The following is a 23,784-nucleotide window of genomic DNA, read 5'->3' on the forward strand; positions in this document are numbered from 1 at the left end:
CTCAAATCTGTGTGGCTTACTATCTAAGAAGGGGTAAGAAATTTTTCCAGTTTCTAGCACTATGAGTGAACTGGTCCCTTTAAATAATCTGAGCGGTAATGTAGGGCCTGGTGTTAAAATAGATGTCACAGCTGACATTTTGACTTTCCAGTGCTCCACATTTGCTTTTCTTATTGTGGCACCTCAAAACAGAAACTCTGAAAACAAAGTTGTAAGTGGTGTTCTTATTACAGTATACTCACAAAATTTGTATTTCTCAATACAATCCGCACCAGAACTAACATTGACAGTATATATTCTCTTTAGATCTATGAAAATTATTTTCAGACACCTTGCCGTAGTTAATGGCCAAAAATGTAGCATTGTTTTATGTGAATTGCTACTTTTTGTAGAGTCTGTGAATCAGAAATGATGATTTGAATTGTCAGCTTCATTAGGACTTGAAGGGTAATATTTATGTGACGCTTTTAATTAAATACTATTATTATTGAGTCTAAAAGTAATATTCATATATTTAGCTCAAATCCGTCACAATATCTGAATGAAGTGATGATAATCCTACAATTTCAATATTTGCCTCGTGTGTCCCTTACGGACTGAAAAAAAAAAAAAAAAAAAAAAAAAAATCACGTGATGATAACATGTGACTGGGTTCAAAGTTGAAAGTCAAACCGCACGGCTGCTTCCCAGCATGGCGGTCCTAGTGGGACGTAGAACCCTGTTGCAAGTCTTTCGCACACAGACAGCGGACCGAGACAGCGTGCGCAGACTGGCTCCAGCCTTCTCCTGCTTGAGACGGTATGTTTTCTCTGGTAAATTCTCGCCTTCTCGCCTGAATGGTCACGGAGCGGTGACACGACACTACAGCTCCGACTGCAAGGATGACCTGCTCGTCAGATACTTGGACGGAGAAGACGCCGGTAAGTTGCGCCCAGAATCGGCGCCAGTTCAAATGTTTTTTAGTTTTCAGAAGGAAAATATGTTGTCAAAACGGAGGTCACATTAGCGATCCAATAAATGGGAATTGACTGTGAACTGGTATAGTCAATAACCCAGATGCAAACCGCAAAGGAGCCCCGCCCATTATCCACGTAATAGTATGCGGTGACGTCATGTTTTAATTTTTTAAAAATAAATGTATAATTTTTTTTTATTGAACCAGGTTTGTCCCGTTTAGATCAAGGATCTCTTTTGCAGGGAGACGTGGCCAAGCTCTGAAACATATTACCTAGATATCAGGGAAGCCACCTAATTAAATATATTTAAAAGAAAGCTAAAAACATATGTCAAGCCTTTAACTAGTTTTGACTTCCTAATACACGCCTGAAGCTTTTGTGCTTTGTCTTGCACTTATGCACTTAAATTAAGTTTAAGTTTAAGTTTAAATTGTTGTGTTTTACTTGGTTTTATGCATTTAGTACCGAGAAATAGTACCCACAGTGAGGTTAAACCCATGAGAAGACGTTGTGGGGTAGGCTGAATCGGTTCAGTTAATCAAGATCAGAAATTTGTGGGACTCTGTTATGCTTGTTTGCTTTAGAGGCAGAGGCGCTGCTAGGTAGAGTGTGCATATGTTACACCATTCAGACTGCAACAGCATTAGTGGTGTAGAAAAATGTTCACTTTCATTACTTCACAGCAAAACTGGCAACACGTACAGGCTAGCAGTACCACAGCGTTGGGCACACATTTTCTAATCACATACCATGCGCTTGACCCTTCACAGCAACAGGTTGTCTCTACCTCGCTTGCAGAAAATGCGCCACAGACAGCTTACGCTGCCCCCCTACTGGCCAGTGCAATAATGTGTAGAACTGACAGTGTCTTACTAAACAACATGTTAATCAAAGGAACTGAACATGTATTAAAAAAGATCTTTTTACGGGTGGCACATTCCTCCCCTGCAAAATAAATGTTGTCCTCAACATTAACATTACTTTAAAGAACAACATGGGTGATGGAACAATATTCAACTGCAACATTAAAGATAACTGTATTGAGTAACCATTCTTCTCACTTAATGGCAATAGCATTTTTTCAAAAGTTTGAAACAAGTAAATGGTTTAAGTGTACTTCACAGGTTTCACCCTTATAGTGCTTTACTATTGTATACCATGTGACCATCACACTCCACTCTTAAATAACACTATAGCATGGTTTAAGCCTGAGCAGTTGCCATAGCTTAATTCCAAACCATCCTATGATTAAGACTTCTTTTCAGTCTTATAAAGTATGTTTTTGGGAATATGAATGACTCAAATTTTGTATAAACCAGGTAAGTATCAACAACAAATGATCACAGTAACTTAACTTTATATTCAAATAAATGCTTTTTTCCCTTTTCTTTTTAACCACTTTGCTAATCCCAGTCCTTATTGTCCCATGACACACATAATGGACAGTAACTACTCCATTCAGAAACAGTCCATGTTACTGTGTGCACATGTTACAGAATGATCTTAGTTATCTTAGACATATGTGAGGGTGGCCAGGGCATGCTGTATTGTCTATATGCTGGTGCAAGTGTATTTACATACAGTAAGTTGGTGTGAGACCCCACCACACAATGAGTAGGTTGAACTAATGATTCATATGTCAGTCTTTCTCTAGGCCGTCTTTCCCTCTGTGACCTGCGTGGCTGTGTTTCAGAAAGTTGTGGCTCCTGGTTTCTGGGAAGATCTGCAGACTTAACTATTAGTGTTGACTCTTGAGTGTCATGTCCTGTCCTGTCATTTCCAGTAGTGTCATTGTCCACAGGCATTTTCACTGGAGTCTCCATTCTGAACTCTTCTGGTCCAGCACCAAGTTCAGACTGACCCTCTATTTCTGGAGTGATTGGAGGTGCAACATTTTGCTTCCTAGGCTGATGATGGTGGTGTCTCAGCCTATAAGCCCAGTAATGTTCCTCTTCATCCAAGCTCTCGGAGTCCTCTAAAGTTTCCTTTGTTTCATTCTCCTTGTGTCTCTTTCTCTGTTGAATTTGAGGATTTTGTCCTGCCAGAGATCTTTGGGCTGGCTCCTCAAGTGGCAAAGCATTACATGGCATCAACATGTTACGATGGAGGACTCTGCCTCTCCCTGTGCCATGTTCAGGCTTGACCCCATAAACTGGTCTGTCTTCCCCTTTTGAGAGACCACGATGTGTATTTGGTCCTCCCAATATGATCACAATTTTCCAGGCCCTCCACGTAGTGACAAATTCCTTACAATGACCCGGTCACCTGGGGGAAGGACTGAACTGTGCCTCTTTCGATCTTAGTATGTTTTTCCTCTTGCTGTAGTCTTTTGATGGTTTTGGATGCAATGTCATATGGTTCCTTCATTTGCTGTTGCCACTTTTGAGCATATTCCTGCGGTGAGTTACATGCTTCCTCATCATTTATCCCAAAGAGCTAGTCAATTGGCAAACAGGGTTTCCTACCAAAAAGGAAGTACTAAGGGGAGTAACTGGTTGTTTCACTGGTTGTGCAGTTATAAGCATATACACCTTTATTCACATTGTCTCTTCAATTTCCCGTTTTCTCCTCATCCAAGGTCCGCAGCATCAATAACAAGGTGCGATTAAATCACTCAGCTGGATTCCCTTGTGGTTGGTAGGGAGTTGTTTTAGAGTTTGCCATGCCAGTTTGTTTTTGCAGTTTTCTGAATAACTGGTTCTTAGTTTCTCAGCCTTGATCGTGATGTATTTTAGCAGGGAAGCAAAATTTCAAAGCAAAGTCAATGAAAATTTTCTGTGCTGCTGTTTTGCCGGATTTGTTATGGGTTGGGTATGTTTGAAACGTAGTGAAGTTGTCAATAATCACTTAAATATATTCATACCCTCCCCTGCTTTTTTCAAGGTGAAGATAGTCTATTGAAACCGTCTCAAATGGTGCTGTTGCAGGTACATGACACATAGATGCTCTGCCTTGAACTATAGGTTTCTTCTGGATGTTGCATTTACAAACTTGGGTTATAAAAACTCAATGTCTTTTTGCATCCCCAGCCAATAAAACCTCTGTCTAGCAAGGTGTAAAACCCGTTCTACCCCCAGGTGACCCATGTCACTGTGAAAGTACTTGTATACCAGTTCTTTGTATTTGTCTGAGAGCACAATTTGCAACTTCACCTTATACAGTGGAGGTGGATTAATTTAGTTTGTGGTGCTAACTACATTGAAAAAAAAAACACACCATCAAGTAGTGGTCCATATGACATAAGCTGTGTCCTATCTCCCTACTACACAAACTACAATTCTAAAACGGGCCCTGTGTATGTGTGTTCACATTGTAAAAGTAACAATAAAATGTACTCACAACAGACAGTTTTGAGTATTGCTGTAATCTTCATAGACAATGTTTATGCTTTCTAGTTGTGACATCATCATGTTGTCTGTGATGTCAAATATGCTGCTTTACATTCAGGTATGGTATTACCTGTGTGCTGTTGTTAATCACCATAATGTCACACTGTCTTTCAGGTATTGTTGTTGTTGGGATAAATCGACCAAAAGCCAAGAATGCCATAAGCAAAAATCTGGTCAAAATGGTATGTACCTATCTATTTTCCTTGTAATTATTTTAACTTAGTAAAGATGACTTAGCAAGTGATTGGTAACACAAGTAAAGCTTCTCTGGGGGACATGTAGGCTAGTGTGCACAGGGATTACTCAGAGACATTTCTTTTCCTTTCTTTTCAACTTGTGCAGATCCAAATGACGCACTTTGAGATTTGGAAGGTGTGCACATCGGCTACTCTGCGAGCCTTTGGCGACCCATCGTTACCAATAATACCCCATATATACCTCGGAGAAGTCTCATTCCAGCTTAACTATGATAATTCAGTGTATTGAAAGTGGTCAGTTGATCTTTCGTAAATGCTGAAGTTCCTGTACCTCTTAACTGAGGTTTATTTTTTCTGATCTCATAGTTTCTTATATCTGAATTCGTCTTGAAATATGATATGTTTTATTATTTTTGTTATGCAAAATCAATTAACTTTTACATTTAATTGAGAGAATTGAAATTGACATTTTGAGAAATGTAATTTAAGTGCAGTTTTCTTGAAAATAAACAAAAAATGTCTTTCAGATGTTTGAAGCTGTGGAAGATATCAAGAAAAATAACAAAGTGCGCAGTGTCATTTTATGCAGTTTGGTCCCTGGGATCTTTTGTGCAGGTACACTCTCTTTGTGTATTGCATCAGAGAGATTTTTGACTGAATCTGCTGTTTGGAATGTCTTTCAATTTCAGTTATTCTTCTTGTAAACATTTTGCCAATCCAATCCTCATTTTCTGTAAAATGTTTGAGACTGAGATCTTGACTATACAATTCTGTGTTCATCAAGAAACCTTGATACTGAAGTTATGGCAGATACCAAAGCCACCTCTGCTGCATTTTCAGGAAGCCACAGGCCTCTGGCTTGATGCTGATGCTTTGTGCACAGGTGCTGACCTGAAGGAGAGGGCGAAGATGCACCAGAGTGAGGTGGGATCCTTTGTGTCCAAAGCAAGAGCAGTCATCACAGAGCTGGGTAAAGGCTGCAAAGAATGATAGAATTAAGTCAGTGCTGATGAATTCATTGTACAACACCAATTACAAAAAAATGTTAGGATGCTGTGTAAAACATAAATAGAAAAGAATGCAGTCATTTGCAAACTGTGTTTACCAACAACAATGGTGTTCCCAAGCCTGTGTATTAATATCCTTTATGCAATCATAAAAAAAAAAGTAGTGAACTTCACTTGATCCTTGCTTAAGATAGCACTTTTTTAATCCCCCATAGAGGAAATTTGGGTGTTACAGGCAGCAGCAGTAGTATCAGAAGTATAAAAAGACATAGAAAGGAATAAAATACCACATAGAAAATTTAAAAAATCCCAATCTCTGTATATATACATTCTACAGTACAGTGTTGTTCAGTATTGCACATTGGATGAAAAATTATGTAGCAGTATATAAAAATATTGATAATGAAAAAAAATGTAATAATTTTACAGGGAATAGAGTGTTTTTCACTATTGCACATTGGTTAAAAAATTATGTATATGCATATACAGTGGGCGAAATAAGTATTTGACCCCTTGCTGATTTTGCAGGTTTGCCCACTTACAAAGAATGCAACGGTCTATAATTTTAATGATAGGTTCATTTTAACAGTGAGAGACAGAATATCACCATAAAAAGTGGAATAAGACATTGTATGCATTTTAGGAATTTATATGCATATTTTTCGTCAAAAATAAGTATTTGACCCCCTGGACAAACAGCATGTTAATATTTTGTGGAAAAGCCATTATTGGCTAGCACAGATGTCAAACGGTTTTTATAGTTGGTGACAAGGTTTGTGCACATTTCGGCAGGGATGTTGGCCCATTCCTCCCTGCAGACAGCCTCCAAATCATTCAGGTTCCGAGGCTGTCGCCTGCCAACCCGAATTTTAAGCTCCCTCCAAAGGGAGGTGCTGAAACACCCAACACCCAACGACCCATCTTCAGCTCTCTCACTGAGGGAAGGAGGTGTTGGTCCAGAATTCCACGGTACATGGCCCCGTCCATCCTCCCCTCAATGCGATGGAGTTGTCCCGTCCCCTTGGCTGAAAAGCACCCCCAAAGCATGATGTTGCCACCACCATGCTTGACAGTAGCGATGGTGTTGTTTCGGTTGTACTCTGTGTTCTTTGCCCTCCAAACACGGCGAGTTGAGATGAGCCCAAAAAGTTCTATTTTGGTCTCATCTGACCACATCACCTTCTTCCAGGCCTCTTCTGAGTCATTCAGGTGGTCAATGGGGAACTTCAGGCAGGCCTGTACATGTGCCTTCTTGAGCAGGGGGACCTTGCGTGCGCTGCAGGATTTCAATCCATGACGGCGTAGTGTGTTACCAACCGTTTCTTTTGTAACTGTGGTCCCAGCTGCCTTCAGTTCATTAACCAGTTCCCCCCTTGTGGTTCTGGGATGATTCCTCACCATTCGCATGATCAGGGACACTCCATGAGGCGAGATCTTGTGTGGAGGCCCAGACCAAGGGAGGTGGCAATGGTGTGGTGCTTCTTCCATGTCCTGATAACTGCACTGACAGTTGATCTTTTCTCTCCAAGTTGCTTTCCAATTCTCTTGTAGCCCATCCCAGCCTTGTGCAAGTCAACAATCTTGTCCCTGATGTCCTTAGACAACTCTTTGGTGTTGCCCATGGTGGAGATGTTGGAATCTGGTTGTTTGGGTGTGGACAGGTGTCTTTTATACAGGTAACGAGGTGAGGCGGGTGTATTTGATGTAAATAATTAGTTGGGATTGGGGGTGTGTCTTAAAGAAAGACTAACTGGCTTGTGGGAGCCAGAATACTTGCTGTTTGGTCAAATACTTATTTTTTCTCATCAGATGGTTATCAATTTTTATAAATTCATATGATGTGATTTTCTGGAATTTTCTTTGGGATTCCGTCTCTCATTGTTAGAATGTACATATGATTAAAATTATAGATCGTTGCATTCTTTGTAAGTGGGCAAACCTGCAAAATCAGCAAGGGGTCAAATACTTATTTCCCCCACTGTATTTGATACAAGAAGATAGGGATGTGGTATTGACTAAAAATGTAATATTGCATCAGTCTCGTGCAATATCTTACAGTCTCGTGCAATGTCACACAGTGCGGAGCAGTAACTACATAATCACAGTGCTGCATTAGACAAAGCTAGAGTTTTGTCCAGTAGGATCAACTGTCGGAATGAAGCATCTGCGGTAGTGTTCCTTCTTACAGGGTGGATGCAGCAGTCTCCAAACCTCTCTGGCGTTCCCCTGAAGGCGCTCCTCCAGCTTCCTCCTGTAGCTGTCCTTCCCTCTCCTTATCACCTGTTTCAGCTCCCTCTGCACCCTCCTCAACTCATCTTTGTCCCCAGATCTAAAGACCCTCTTCTTCTCATTCAGTAGGGCTTTTAGTTCTGGGGACACCCAGGGTTTGTTGTTTGGGAAACACCATACCTTCCTGGTAGGCATAGTGTTTTCCACACAGAAGTTGATGTAGTCCGTTATGCAGGTTGTCAGACTGTCAAGGTCCTCCCCCTGTGGACTGCACAACACATCCCGGTTAGTGGTTTCAAAGCAGTCACTCAGTGCCATACTGGACTCGTCTGACCATCTTCTCACATGCCTGATAGTTGGTGGTTCTTTTTTCACCAAGGGTATGTATTCAGGGAGCAGATAAACCAGATTGTGATCGGAACGGCCACATATGGACAGGGAATAAGCTAAAAAAAACAAAAACAAAAAAAAACAACAACCAAGAATCAGACACCTGAACATAAAGTGCAACAGCAACAGTGTTTGTTGTTGTTGTTGTTGTTGTTGTTGTTGTTTTACTAACACAGCAAAGGTACCAATTGAAAATATTCAATAAAATGTTTTTCTGAGGCTTGTTCAGGAGTAGCTTAGGACATACACTGCCCCAGTTTTTTACTCAGCAGTGCTATCAGAGTTTAGCCTAACGTTGGTAGCACTGAGTGGCATTTTTTATGAGTTGGGGAAATTTACACTTCAGCATCACTATGCACTAAGCGTCTATACCAAGACTGGTCGCTGTGGGGAGCTTCTTGTGTAGTTCTATAGTTAAATTGATAATTACAACCAAAATTAGCATATCAGTATTACAGTTGAAGGGTTTTGGAGTTCTGAGTAGTAGATGTTGGCAGCATTTACTCTTGTGCAGCATTAAATAGACCAGTTTCTATATTTAGAAGCATTTATTTAAAAGGTAAGAATAAAAACATACAATTTGTAATTAAATTCGCTTCACTGAAGAATGAAAGGGACAGTGTGTGCTTGTGTGTATGTGATAGAAAGTGTGTGTGTAGTGTGCTCAAGTGTCAGAATGTTGGGTTAGTGCCAGAAAAATTGTGCCAACATTTCTTTGTTTTCCCCTTGTGTGTTCTGTGTGCATGAGCATGAACAACAACAATAATAATAAAATAATAAACTTTGAGTCGTACCTTTCGTACAAGAAATACAGCTCAAAGTAGTTAGCAGTAGGAGCTGTGTGTGTATGCATCCCCTCCAAACTGGTCAACAAGTCAATGACCTCAGCATCAGCACTTCCCTCTGCAACTGGACCCTGGACTTCCTGACCAACAGACCCCACTCTGTTAGGTTAGACAACCACACCTCCGCCACCCCGACCCTGAACACCGGTGCCCCGCAGGGCTGTGTGCTGAGCCCTCCCCTCTACTCCCTCTTCACCCACGACTGCATCCCTGTGCATGGCTCCAACTCCATCATCAAGTTCACAGACAACACCACGGTGATAGGCCTGATCAACAACCACAACAAGTCAGCCTACAGGGATGAGATTTAGCAGCTGGTGATGAGGTGCACCAACAACAACCTGACCCTCAACACAAAGAAGACCAAGGAGCTCATCGTGGACTACAGGAAAACCAAAGGCTGCAGTCACAACCCCATTCACATCGACGGGACTGAGGTTGAATGTATCTCCAGCTTCAAGTTCTTGGGCGTCCACATCTCTGAGGACCTCTCCTGGACCCTCAACTCCTCCACCTTGATAAAGAAGGCTCAACAGCACCTCTACTTCCTGAAGAGACTAAGGAAAGTGAAGCTGGCTCATCAAATCCCAGTCAACTTCTATCACTGCACCTTGAGGGCATCCTGACCAACTGCATCTCAGTATGGTATGGCAGCTGCACAGCCTCCGAGCGGAAAGCCCTGCAACAGGTGGTGAAAACCGTCCAATACATCACCGTTGTCCAGCTAACTGCCATCGAGGACCTCCAGCGCAAGCTGTGTCTAAGAGGGGCACTCAGTATCAGCAGTGACAGCTCCCACCCCAACCATGCACTGGTTGCTCCCCTACCATCCGGTGGGAGGTTGAGGAGCCTCTGTTCCCGCACCAGCAGGCACAGGAACAGCTTCTTCCCCAGAGCTGTTACCCTGCTGAACTCTGTCCACTAGCGGCCCCCCTCCAACCCCCACCATCCTCCAATTGACATTGTCACCCCCTCTTCCACCCCAAGAGACTACAACAAAGATGAACATTACAACTCAGCTCATGTCATACTGCACTCTGCATATATCACTTTATATTTTATATACACTATATTCCTCATCTGTTCACTTATACTTTTTACTTTTTTACTGCACTGCCATGCACTACCTGTTGCACATGTCACCTGTTTACATACCGTGTTGCACATGTTTTTATGGCTTCATAGAAATTGCTTGCACCTACCTCATATTGTTTATACTTCATGACACTTGCACTACTTGCATGTATTTATATTTTTGAATATTATAACTATTTGCACTTCTGGTTAGATGCTAAACTGCATTTCAGTGTCTGTGTTGCACTCTGACGATGACAATAAAGTTGAATCTTATCTAAATGCTCTGAGCATACCACACGGTGGTCAGAAAGCCACCCAAGGGGCAAAGAGAAAAGGGAGAGAACAAAAGGGAGCTCAGATTATTTTGACCTGATGACATCATGGGTTAAAGGCCACAGTCGACCAGTGGTCGCTGAAAGCTGGGTCTATAGGCAGAGGCATGCATAGGTGTAAATACCTGGAGGATTGTGGGAAATGCAAAGGGGTCTGGGTCTGACTGACTTCAGTGGCTTACGTTTTATAATAAAAGTTCAGTTGCAGTTAAACAAAGAGCAAGTTCTTCTGTGGGCTTCCCGTGGTACCTATGATGTGTACATAGTAAGTACATTTTCTTGTCTTTTGACGTCTTTTACAGGAAACCTGCCAATGCCAACAATTGCTGCTGTTGATGGAGCTGCCTTAGGTGGAGGCCTGGAAATGGCCCTTGCTTGTGACATCAGAATTGCCTGTAAGACTCTGTTCATATATATTGACAGTGTTATTTTTCTGCAGTCCTGACTGTTCCTTGTAGGCAGTTCCTATCCTGATTGGTGGCCGATCCAAACCAGACAGTGATGGATGAACAGACAACAGATTGCATGATTGCAGTGTAGACCTGGATCAGCAACTCCTGAGGCATTTTAAATTTCCTGAGCTGGCAAAGGAAGTACCTCCTCTGCTCAAGAGTTTTTGATGGTGGAGTCTATGTTGGACGCCCACCATAGGTCCTGGAAGATAGAGGATCCCAGAAACCTTAACATTTCTGTAGACACGGTACTGTTGAGTATGGTGATGGGGGCATTGTTGGGTGGCTCCTCCTACCATCCACTGTCATCTCCACAGTTTTGAGCGTGTTCAGCTCCAGGTTTCTCTGAGCACCAGCTGTTCAAGTTCCATCTGTATGCAGACTCATCACCATACCAGATGAGGCAGATCACCATGATGTGATCTGCAAACTTGTAGGCTGCGGTGGTGATGTTTTTGCAGTTGTTGGTATAGAGGGAGACTAGGAGAGGGTAAAGCACACCCATCCCTGATGGGTGCCAGTGTTCATTGTCTGGCCACTGGATGTGATTATCGCCAGGCTTATCTGCTGCTTCCTCTCTGTTTGGAAGTTTGTGATTATGTCTGTGATGTGTGCACCACCTATCAGCTGCAACACTATTGATATCATGAGCCTTTAGTGGAAAAGAGTCTGCAGTGGAAAAGAGAGGAACCATGAAACCGGAAGGATATTGTAAAATAATGTTATTTTAATGCATGAACTTAAAACCGTGATTCCAGGAAAGTCAATTGTAAATAAAAACACAACGCAATGATTTGTAATCCTTTTCAACCTATATTAAATTGAATACAGCATGAAGACAAGATACTTATTTCTTTTAGCAATACTCAGTAAGTGTCCTAATTCTAATACATTTTAAATGACTAGTTCAGTTAAATCACTATATTTATAAATGAATTTGCCTTATGTACAAAGTAAACTTAGTATTTTCTAATATTTTTACTATAGTTGTGTTTCTGTCAGTGAATATTGAAGGTATACATAATGATGTTTTTTATTTTGTATTGTAGTATCTCTATCCTAGCAGTTGTGGTAGTAGTAGTATTTATGTAATAATAATACTCTTTGATTTCTTTAGCCAATACTGCAAAAATGGGACTAGTTGAGACCAAACTTGCGATTATTCCTGGAGCAGGTAAGGCTGGATTTTATTGTATTTCTTAATTTTTATTCCTTTTGGAAACGTTTTTGGTTGTCTGCACACATCTACACTTAACGTGTGTGTGTGTGTGTGTGTGTACACACACTCCTTTGATTTTCTTTGAAAAGTATTGTTCAATTCATTTTGCTTTTATTTGAATAGAACAGCACAGGCAGCTGCTGGTCAGAGTTGAACTGGACCCACTGTGATTAAATCACAATGATTAGAGCACCCTAAACCAGTGCTTCTCAAACCCTGAGTTGCAGATTGCCACCAGGCCACATAGCATTTGCAAGGATTTGCACAACTCAGTTTCTGGAAGGCCATGTATCATCCAGGTTTGTCACCTCTCCTGTGCAGGTGGTACACAGCGTCTCCCCAGGGTGATTGGTGTGTCTCTTGCTAAGGAGCTGATCTTCGCTGCCCGGGTGGTGGATGGAACAGAGGCGTGTCGTTTGGGACTCGTCAGTCATTCTGTGGAACAGAACATGACTGGAGATGCTGCCTACATGCGGGCTCTGGAGCTTGCACGCGAGATTAACCCTCAGGTAACGAGATGACGGGCAGACCTGTGTATCAAGGAAAATATAGACTAAAGGAAAAACAAAGGTGATTTTAGTGATGAATGTCTAAACAGCTGCTGGTTATTTTAGGCCTTGTATATTTGCATGACAATATTGTACTGAATCAAAGCAATTCACAAGCAACTTACGTTACACACGGCATTTTATGAAACCTTACAACCTTTCAAAAAGCAGTCACTCTTGGACTTTTGGCTTTGCAGGGTCCGATAGCAATAAGGATGGCGAAACTGGCGATCAACCAGGGGATAGAGGTAAGTCTTTGTGGTCAGTGCAAGACTGCTTTTACAGTATTTTATGACTGACATGGCCCAGTTATCACAGCAGTGTTACAATTTACAAAACTCTGAACATCTTTTCAACCTTTTGGAGTGTGAGCTCCAACCCCAGCTCCACTGGGTGGAGATGTCATCACATGCCTCATCCATTGCCTGATGGAGGGTAGCTTGTTCATATGCATGCATGTCATATACCTTCGACCTCCATGCTGAAAAGAACTTTTAGTGGTTGTTGGACTGGTGCGTAAGGTGGAAGAAAATTAGGTGTGAATTCTGGATGAACTGTAAACCAGTCTCTTGCCACCATAGCACGATTGATTTATCAATTTACATTGTCCCACCAATTTAATAACAGTGTATGTGCATTTGGTTTTAAAAGACAGTTGTACAGCCCAGTCAGAAAGGTCAGCAAAGGCAGAGTTGTATGGCCCCAGAACAAGATCAAGGGCCTGAACACCATTGCTTGAATGGATAGCCACACATCAACTGCAAGTCTTTGTCCATTGAGGTTGCAACAAGACTTTTCTTGAGGTTGAACCTTCTTAATAAGATGTTTGCAGTCATCACAGGTCTGATTTAATTTCACTGTATGTGTCCTACCTCCATGACCCTCTGTCCCAGCCCAGCACTGGCCTGCTCAATGTTGTCAGACACTGCTAAGCAAGTTTTTCTACCAGCTTTTTCACCACCAGCCAAGTGCTGTGGTGATTAGCAGTTATGCTACAATGTGATTCACCTAGGCAGTGTTTTGAAGAAAAATTCCACAGAGACCGCCATGTTGCATCACCATGTTTCTACAGTATCCCAGAATGGAACACTTGCTCTAGCGAAGGCTTTCTTTTTTTTTTTTTTTCCTCATTTTGAACCTTAAAGCTTCTGTTTTGAAAGAAAGTTGGCTTTACTCTTCTGTGGCTTTTGTTTTTAAAGTCATGTGTTGTCTCTTGTGAGGCAGTTGTTTTTGTTTGTATGGACGTTCTGAATAAATTAAGAAAATAATCAAATGGGATTAAGTACGGTATGGTTATTTTAAACCATTTCATAATTCATTATTATATAACAATTGCTATTCTGTGATATATTGCGTTACCCTGATATAAAATGACTGAATTTCTCCGGTGTGGGATCAATAAGGTCTCATCTTACCTTATCTTATTTTGGCCATATTGCCCATCCTTACACTGTCCTTAACAGTTTTGCAAATTTGAACTCTGTTGTGAAAATTGGTCAAGTAACACGAGCAGTCAGATTGTTCAGTTATGGGAATGACAAAAATAAGACGTCAGAATCAACACTCTTGTTTATGCTGGATAAAACCTGTAGATGATTATGATGAGAGCTGTCTCAAGTGAAAGATTGCATTGCTGAAAAATTGGTAAAAACACTTGCATTCAGGCTGGATATACTTCATGCTGTGTGGCAGAGAAACAATAACATGAAATTGCATATTATGTGAGGAAACAATTGAAATTTAGACATTTTCACCTGCACTGTGAACATTCACTAAGAGATGCCACATTCTGTTTCAGGTGGATTTATCGACAGGTCTGGCAATTGAAGAGGCATGCTATGCCCAGGTGAGCAATTAAACAATTAATTACTTAATTACTATTCATTTACCCCGCTGTATGACATATACATTTGTTTGGCAGTTTATTTGGTCAGCCTATCTAAGACTTGTGCTGCATTCATGAAATGTCGGCAGAATGGGAAGAATAGGGAAACCTCACATTTCTATAGTTCTTATCACCAAGTGATAAAAGGTTACAGGTTAGAAACACCTCACTACAAAGTTTCCCTCATATAGTTAGCATAGATTTAAGATTAAGACATGCATCTTTTTAGTACTGACATATTTGTGTTGTATTTAAGGTCATACCAACTAAAGATCGATTGGAGGGTTTGGCTGCGTTCAAGGACAAAAGGCGCCCTTACTATAAGGGGGAGTGATGCCACACTTCTTCCAGAAACCAACCACCAGAGTTCTGCCTCCAGCTCTCCGACTGTTTCACTGCTTACAGCATGTTTATGGGTGAAACTGTACCCATCAACACATCTGTTTGATCGCAGGGCATTAGGGCAAAACCTGAGTAGTGTTTGCCAGTGACTTAAATGTCAATGTAAAGCACTTGCTGAGTGTGCCAACTACTACTTCAGGATTTAAAGAAATCAAGAAAACTAACCAAGCATTGGCCCTGCTTACAATACTAAAAACTTCTGCAAACTAAAACCTGAATTACTTAGTTATTATTGATTGCAGTATGATCAGCAGTTAGCCACTAACAGTAGCTGGTAGGTTTATTTTTATTATTATTATTATGTTTTTTTAAACTTTGGTAGATACAAACTGCTGTGTGTGAATAACACCAAAGGTGTCTGCATGAAATCATAAAAGAGACTGGACTTTCCCTCGGGTAATGCCCAGAGAGTTGAACTTGGGATATGAGGCTTATTGCAGCTGTTTTGACAGTTTCTGACTTTGGCACCTTGCCTCCCTGTGTTAGTAACAAGAAAAGACACTGATACCCATGATGAATTGGCTGAAAAGTATCAGCAGAATTGTTGCATTTTTCTACAAATCCAGCCTTATGCCATCAGAATAATTTTAATATGCTGTGATGACAGAAAAAAATTGGCCTATTGGCTTTAAGGTCACAAGCCCCCAAAGGTTCTTACTTTGCCTCAAAAGAAACAGTACTTCACAGTTCACTGTCTGTACTGACACACTTGCCTTGGGTGTAGTACTCAGATAGTTGGTTAGAAATTACTCAAGTAGGCAACTGACCAACAGAATACACACAACTTTACTGTCACTCAGAGTTGTTCATGTTAATTCTAAACAGTGTTAGCTTTAGCCCGTTACTACACAGCTTCTCTTCCGCTACAGTTGGTACAGTTTGAACATGTTGATTAACGTGACATTTAACAACAGGGCTAGGGTGACTTTGGTGCCCTACAGTGATAATGGTGGTCAAAAATGACACTACAAACAAAAACTTTCATCAGAATTGCTTGTTATCATCAGATGAACACGTGGTAGCTTTAGTTAACATCAAATTAACAAATGACATGAAGCATCAGTGGTGCTTATAGGGTCTCAAACACAGACTGGAGGTGACCAGGATACAATTTATTGTGAATTAAAAAACATCCTCGTGCCCACCACTGCTTAATGCGTGAAAAGTAGGAGAAAAAGATAAATAAGTAAATAAAAATAATTTTCAAGATAACGACATGAGAAGTATACAGGAAGAAAATGGGTACTGTTTGTTCAGAAATTACAGCCCTGGTAAGATATCAGTTGTTCAAACAATGTAGCCAGAGTGACCCTCAGACACTTTGAGAAACCATGGAGAGCGGTTATTGCTCTGTCCACGCAGATGGAAATAGTCATGACACACTTTTCATTCAAGCATTATTAATTTCCTCTAGATTGTCTTTTCCTCAATACTATGTGTTTTTGTCTTCATTAATTTTGGAATCAGAATGTTTTTTTGTAAATCAGCAAGCCTCAAATTGTCACTGAATTAATCAACTGTGGAGATGATATATTATTTTACTATGTGAAGTTAGCCTATGTGCCTCCTTCAGATTGGAACATGAGGCCATATCATACAGTTGTAAATAAAACTTGTGTCAGACACAAATGCTTATGCCCCTGTTTGATTGTTTTGAGTACACATAATTACTTGATGACATCAGGTTGCCATAATCTTTCCACTTGCAGTTTTACCGTGTCTAGATGAGATACACATTATGTTGATCCATATTGTTTATAAATGGGATACAAGTATCAGTATAAGCTGGTATAATCTGAGTTGTGTGCATGCATTGCTGAAAATAGGCTAGAATGCTCTATAGTGACTTTGGGAAATAAAATCTGGAGGTGCACTTATCCTAACTGTGAGAATTGATTTTGATTGATTATTGGAAATAGCAATTGGATGTTGGATGAGAAATTATGACTTCAGGCATTACAAATATGGTAGATTTTCACACGATTAATGATAGAGTACCTCTGCAGTTTCTTTAAAATACTGGAAGAATACAGTGTAAATCCAATGCATATAGAGCTTTAATTATACTGTATGTCAATCAGTCATTGATACATGTTACGACCCAGCTCGCTAGGGGAAGGAACAAAATAAACAACCAGATGTAAATGGTTTAAATAGTTATTTGTTTAAACCCAAAGAATGTTAAATTGTTTGTGTACAAAAGGCAAAGGCCAAGACAATGAAAAGAGCAATTGGGTGCTTTTCAAACAAAATGAAATAAACATAACCAAAAGAGAACTCTCAAAAATGAGAGCTAACCTGAGTCACACACAAAACAAAATGAAAATAAAATCCCCCTAAATGAGGCCTATAGTAAAGGTGGGAAACGAGAACCAAAATACAAAAGAAATAGCACCCCTAAGCCTAGTGAGGCTAACAATTGATATGACTGGAAGTGGGTGTAAAATCAGTCCCTGTCTTAACCTAGCTCAGTTCGTGTCTGGTTACCTCAAGGATATACCTCAAGGACTGGTCATAAGATGCCAACCACACACTGCCAGGCTAAGACAACTCTTGTAGCCAGCAGGAGAGAACCGCTTGCAGGGGATTGGGCACCGGCTAGCTCCTCACCAGTCGCCGTCCTCCTCCTCCAGAGGAGTCCTGTTTCCACACCCCCTCACCTGCAACCACTCACACACATGCTGGGTACAAGAACACACACACAAACACACACAAGAATGGTGGTGGCCATGACAATACATTTGATTATACTTGGGTTGTGATAAGAATAATTAGCATAAAAGAATTTAGTTTTAGTTGATTTTAAATTAGTAATCAACCACTGAACTACGGAAAACAACATGCACCTTTGCTCTTTTTCCAGAGCTTTTGGCTGCTCATCAAACATTTACTGAGGAAGCCAGAAGCTCCAGGAAAAAGCTGATAGGTTCAATTTGAAAGCAGAATAATGTATGGCAGCCTGTTTTAGCTTGTTTATTAATGTACTGATTCAATGTTTCACTGTATAATGTGTAAAATTTTAATTTGTGTATATAAGTACATGTGCTGTCTATGTACATGTGTGCATCTATGAGTATATGCACATTTCAATACATACATACACATGCATGTATCTATGTGTAGACAGTATCTATAGTATGTTTGTCTATCAAGTCCATACTATATACACATACATACTGTACGTACATGCAATTTGACGGCTCCGGCATTAGTCTGCACATTTTCAATCACTGCTAAAATGTCTTTTTGACAGTAATAAAGTACTTTGTTTGTATAAGCACTTAGGTTCTGTTTTCAATTTCTATTATTGTTTATTATAGGTTTGACACTGGAATAAAGATCATTCGACTAGTCCAATGCACATGAAAGATGAATGAGCAGTAAGCCCAAACCCCAGTCAACCTCTGGATGACATTACAGCCATGTTTTTCCACACTCTGCAATTAGGATTTACTGTTCAGGGTAGAATCAGGTGCTTGTCAGGTTGAAGTTATATATATACAGTGCTGATGGTAGGGTCAAGGTTAGCATGAGAATTTAAGTGGAAGGTGTGTGTGTGCAAGCCTGTGAACAGACTGTTGAGGCCCTGGCCAGTGGTTGCGTGCAGGCCTGCCCTGTGGGTTCATGCTGTTGCTGCAAAGAGCCTGACATCAGGCTGCACATCCCCACTGTGGCTGGCCTCCTTCCGGCAGATGTCCCATCAATAAGCCGGGGGGAATCCCACCACAAGTCAAGGTTGCGTAAAGTAAGGCCGGTTCCCCAATATGGGAGGCCTGCACCCCAGCCACTTCTCATGGGAAACGCTGGAGGTGTAACTGTCACAGTATTTTTTTTTTTTTTTTTGCATTTTTTAATTTATCTTTTTCAGTTTTCAAGATGTTTTTTTTTTTTTTTCTCGTTTCGGAACAGTTTCTGTCACTGCATGTCAGCCCAATATGGGACATGTTTTTCCTCCCTGCCTATATCACTGTTTCAACAGGTGGTATTGGGCCTTACATGCAACTGGAGGTTGTCTTAATGGTAAATATAGACTTGGCTAAAAATGTTTTTACCTCAATTTTCTCTGTATTTAGATGAAACTGGCTTAAATATGTTTCCCTCTTAGAAGAGAGGTCTTCTTTGGTCCTTTACCATGGAACCAATTTTCATTCAGACAGCGACAGGTGGTGCCACTATTACCTTAGTACATACCTTAGCAATCTTTGTCTGATTTCAGGACAGTTTAACTCTTGTGACCGCGCCATAAACGTATATTGACAACAGTGATCATAAGAACATCAAGCTCTTTGAAGATGGTCTTGTAACCTTCATGTTGACTATGCCTGTGTAGTGACGTTAATAATTCCACTTGCCAATTCTTCCTGTCCCGTTAATGTATATTTGCACTGATTTTAATTTATTATTGGTCACTTGTTTGCTTCATGTTGTGCTATGTATGTTATCTTATTATTATTTATTTGCTCTGCTGATAGTAGTAGTATTACCACAGAGGTTGAGAGTGAAATGAGCATGAAGCATGGAAGGAGGAGGTGTGAAAAAATTCAAGGCACACTTAACCAGCATGGCTACTGCAGCATTCTGCAGCGATATGCCATTCCATCTGGTTTGCGCTTTGTGGGACCATCATTTGTTTTTCAACAGAACAATGACCCCAAACACACCTCCAGGCTATGTAAGGGCTATTTTAAGAAAGAGAGTGATGTAGTGCTACTTCAGATGACCTTGCCTCCACAATCACCTGACCTAAACCCAATTGAGATGTTAGGGATGAGTTTGACCACAGAGAGAAGGCAAGCAGCCAACAAGTGCTCAGTACCTCTAGGAACTCCTTCAAAACCATTCCAGGTGACTACCTCATGAAGCTGTTTGAGAGCATGCCAAGAGTGGGCAAAGCTGTCATCAAAGCAAATGGTGGCTACTTTGAATAATCTAAAATATAAAACATAGTCTGGTTTGTTTAACACATTTTTGTTTACTACATCATTCCACGTGTGTTTCTTCATAGTTTGGATGTCTTCAGTATTAATATACAAGTTAAATAAAAAAAAAGAAAGAAAAACCATTGAATGAGAAGGTGTGTCCAAACTTTCTACTGGTACTGTATTTCTTTGGTAGAAAGTAGTAGTGCATTATTGTATTAGTGACAGGTAGATTGTTTAGAAACATGCACATCTCACATTTATTGCTGTCTGAACCATAAACCTTACCTCCACATACATTTTGACCTCTTGTATAGGAAGAGTACTGGTGTTACTATTAACAATAATGATGGCTCTGCTCTATTCAAGAGTCCCAGTAAGCTATGACAGTGTGACAGCGAGCCAGCATGAACAATACAAGGACCCTTGAACTAAAGCAGCAAATCATTCATTTTATTCTTTACACCTGTGCTTTTCCTACTGTCCATCCATTTCCATCTGTCCATTAGCTATAACATTCTTATTCTTTTAAGAGGGTCTCACAGGGACTGGAGAACCTCCTCTCCATGGTCTTCATCAGGTGAGAAGTTCAGGCTACCAGCCAGAATTCGTTGGGCTCTCTGGGGTGCACAATCATTGAAACTGGAACCACACACAAAGTTTTCAACAGTGCTTGAATTCTCACCAGACTGAGGCTCAGGTTGAAGATGTGCAGAAAAACCCTGTACAGCTGATCTACACAGTCCCTGAGCAGTCTGGCGCTGATCATCAGGGCCTATAGCCCTCACCACTGGAGTAGTAACACCATCAGGCCTGAGCTCTGGTGGCCAGCGAAGGGAGCAAGTGTAGAATCAAATCTGTTGATAAACTGATTCAATTCCTTTGCCCATTCCTGGACTCCAGATTCTAGTGCCCTCCCATTATGTTTACTGTGGCAAGATTTGTTTTCAGGCCTCCCCAGACCTCTGTTGTATTGTTCCCCACCTAAAAACCCTCTTCTTCTCATTCAGTGGGACTTTCAGTTCCAGGGTCACCAAGGTTTTTTTTTTATTATTATTTAGGAAACATTGTACCTTCCTGGTAGGCACAGTGTTTTCCACACAAAAGTTAATTTAGGCTGTGATGCTGAAACTGTCATTGTCCTCCCCGAGTGGACTGCAAAGCAGTTCCCAGTCAGTGGTACCAAAGCAATCCCTCAGTGCCATACTGGCCTGATACTGGTCTGCTCAAGCCATCTCCTCACATACCTTTTGGTCGGTGGTTGTTTATTTACCATAGGTGTGTTGGCAGGGAGTAGATGAGCCAGGTTGTGGTCAGAATGCCAAGCAGGGGGAAGGGTGAAGCTGTAAGCTGTAAGCGTCCATTATGTTTGCATACAGTAAGTCCAAGGTTCTATTTTCTCTGGTGTGGCATTAAACAAATTGGGTAAAGGTGGGGAGAGTGGAAGACAGGGAAGCATGATTTAAGTCACTAGAGGAATGGAAGTGCAATGTCTGCAGCTATGAAACAGAGGTGTTTAAGGGCTTGCAGGCTGCTGCAATATCAGCCAACAGGGGCGTGTACACCATTAACAAGAATGACATGAAAACTCCCTCAGGAGGTAATGTGGCCAAATGCTATCTGCTAGCAGCTCAGTGTCTCTAATGCCACGTTGCTCCTTCACCTGTTGTTCACAAACATTGCTTTGTCCCAGCGTTTACTGTTACCACTCTCCTCTGCTCTCCTGTCCAGGAGTTGAAAACCGAATAACAAAATGACATGCGAGTCCAGAGTGAGTTTATTATCCAGCTTTCACTCTTCCCTCATCCCTTTTAATCCCTCTCTCTCTCTCTCTCTCTCTCTCTCTCTCTCTCTCTCTCTCTCTCTCTCTCTCTCTCTCACCCAGCTGGTCAAGGGAGATGACTGCCCACCCAGAGCCTAGTTCTGCTTGAGGTTTCTCCTTGTAAAATGAAGTTTTTCCTTGCCACTGCCACCAAGCGCTTGCTCATGGGGGAATTTGGGGGTCTCTGTAGATAAAGAGTATTGTTTGGATTTGTACCAGCTCTATATGGAAAGTGTCCTGAGACAGCTTCTGTTGTGAGTTGGTACTATATAATTAAAACTGAACTGAACTGAAATAGATTTCACATTCTCCAAGATAACAGACAGTATGAATGGTTTACGTCATCATTTCTTCTTTCCACATTTCACTCAAGCTCTTCTTTCGCCTTATTTCTGCGAGGATCTCCAAACTTTCCACAGGGAGTACCTTTGTGTTGAACAGTGCTAACAGCTGTTCCAGAGTATAAACAATGGAGCCGTGAATTAATGGATTTCCCAATGTTGATTAGTATGAGAAAGAGTAAAAAGCACATCACTAGTCCCACCAGTTGTACTTCCACATGTGCATACATTCAACCAAGACTAGTGATGAAAGAAACTGAAAAAGTACAGAAAGGCACCAAAACAATGAAAAGAGGTCGGTGCTGCTGGTACTAGATGACACTCTTGCAGCAGAATCTTTGATGAAGATTGGTAGGACGGAAGGAAGAAGAAGGATGCAGGTTGGTGTTGGAAATCTCTGTGGCATTGTCATGTTGGATCTCTACAGGACATTTCCTAATGTAGTTCATGTTATTTTGTAGCCACTGGTTTCAGTGATATAACCATAAAATAAATTCAGTCATCTGTCAAGTAGAAAGGTGGATGTTAATGGGACACTTTGTAATTCAAAATGCAGAAATTATGAGGCTCTCCAGGGTAGTGTGCTTGGACATTTTTCTTTTTGTTATCAATTGATAATTTAAAATCTGCCTCTTGGTATGTCTTGTTTTTTAGGTGGACAATTAAACTATAATATAATATCTGATAGTAAACTTTCTCTTTACATTCTGGGGGAACTGTAGCCATTCTTCTTGGTATATCACATCAAGCAGAGAAAAAATAACAAGAATTGAGGCCATGGCACTGAAAGCACTCAAAATTGTGAAAAGCCTCAACTCTTCGGTAAGGAAGCAGCCCAGTTCTTGTTGCGCAGTGCAACGTTGTGGCTTTGCTTTAACATCACTTTGACTCTGCTGCCACCTACTGGTATATCAATTTTACAGAAACCAAATTACCTCCCCATACACATCTGGACTCAACACATCAAAATTGCTCAATTTTTCACAGTGAAATTAAGATTTTTTCAAGTTAGGTCTAAGCGACAAGACTGTTAAAATAAAATGCAGTTTTAGGTTACTTTTGGTAACTTTTATGGCACATTTTTTAAGTGCCATAGCTTTGCAGTAAAAGGCTGCTCAGCTTGTTCCTTTTAGATTTAGTTTCATGGGTAAAAAGACATTTTTATATACTACTGCAGTGTTTAGGATCTTTAAATCAACAGAAGAATTTAACTGTTGGTAAATACATGATTAAACATGTACTCCACTGATTTAATGTCAAACAATGTTAAGAGAAATTCACTTATAAGAATGTGTGTGTTTTAACTTTTGTATTTGTTTCACAATTTGTTGCATTTCTTTGATTTGGGGTGCATTCCCCTCATATTGTGTTGTCCTTACAAGTCGTAGAGAGCAAAAACAGAACTGCTGCTTACTTTTCAAATATTAAAATTACTTTAAAAAAAAAAGAATAATTTTGCCGAAAGATATTGTAATTGTTAAGGCCGGCAAGGAAGGCGAGGACCCAGGATGCAGAGAGGAAGTACATACACAGTTTATTAAACGAAAAGTACCACACAAATCTCCAAGAATGGGAAAATGCAGCTCAGGCAGATGAAAAACCAAAAAACAATGCTGGAGGGAGGAAAACTCAACAGCCAAACGGTAAGAGAACAAAAAACTCCACTGGGGGGATAATGCACTCAGGCAGACAGAACAAAAAACCTCAACTGGAGGAGAACTCAGCTACCACTGGTACAAGAACAAAAAATCACCGTCTAGGGGAAAAAGGGCTC

The 23,784-nt window shown here is 40.8% G+C and overlaps 1 protein-coding gene across 1 annotated transcript; it reads left to right on the forward strand.

Moving 5' to 3' along the window:
* Window positions 1-633: 633 nt before the first annotated feature.
* On the forward strand, window positions 634-18,206 carry auh (AU RNA binding protein/enoyl-CoA hydratase). Its single transcript, XM_076757440.1, has 10 exons — window positions 634-920; window positions 4,460-4,527; window positions 5,070-5,157; window positions 5,426-5,512; window positions 10,725-10,817; window positions 11,992-12,048; window positions 12,415-12,602; window positions 12,839-12,889; window positions 14,440-14,487; window positions 14,783-18,206. The coding sequence occupies exons 1-10, from the start codon at window positions 692-694 to the stop codon at window positions 14,858-14,860; spliced, it is 987 nt and encodes a 328-aa protein (XP_076613555.1). The 5' UTR covers window positions 634-691; the 3' UTR covers window positions 14,861-18,206.
* Window positions 18,207-23,784: the final 5,578 nt, after the last annotated feature.

This window comes from Chaetodon auriga, chromosome 19 (assembly GCF_051107435.1).
Source record: "Chaetodon auriga isolate fChaAug3 chromosome 19, fChaAug3.hap1, whole genome shotgun sequence".
NCBI lineage: Eukaryota > Metazoa > Chordata > Actinopteri > Chaetodontiformes > Chaetodontidae > Chaetodon > Chaetodon auriga.

Bases quoted from the DNA above. Each gene is read 5' to 3' on its own strand.
- auh (XM_076757440.1), top strand. From the start codon at position 692: ATGGCGGTCCTAGTGGGACGTAGAACCCTGTTGCAAGTCTTTCGCACA. The intron at 10,818-11,991 runs GTAAGACTCTGT...TGATTTCTTTAG, and splicing joins TTGTGACATCAGAATTGCCT to CCAATACTGCAAAAATGGGA. The intron at 12,049-12,414 runs GTAAGGCTGGAT...TCTCCTGTGCAG, and splicing joins TGCGATTATTCCTGGAGCAG to GTGGTACACAGCGTCTCCCC.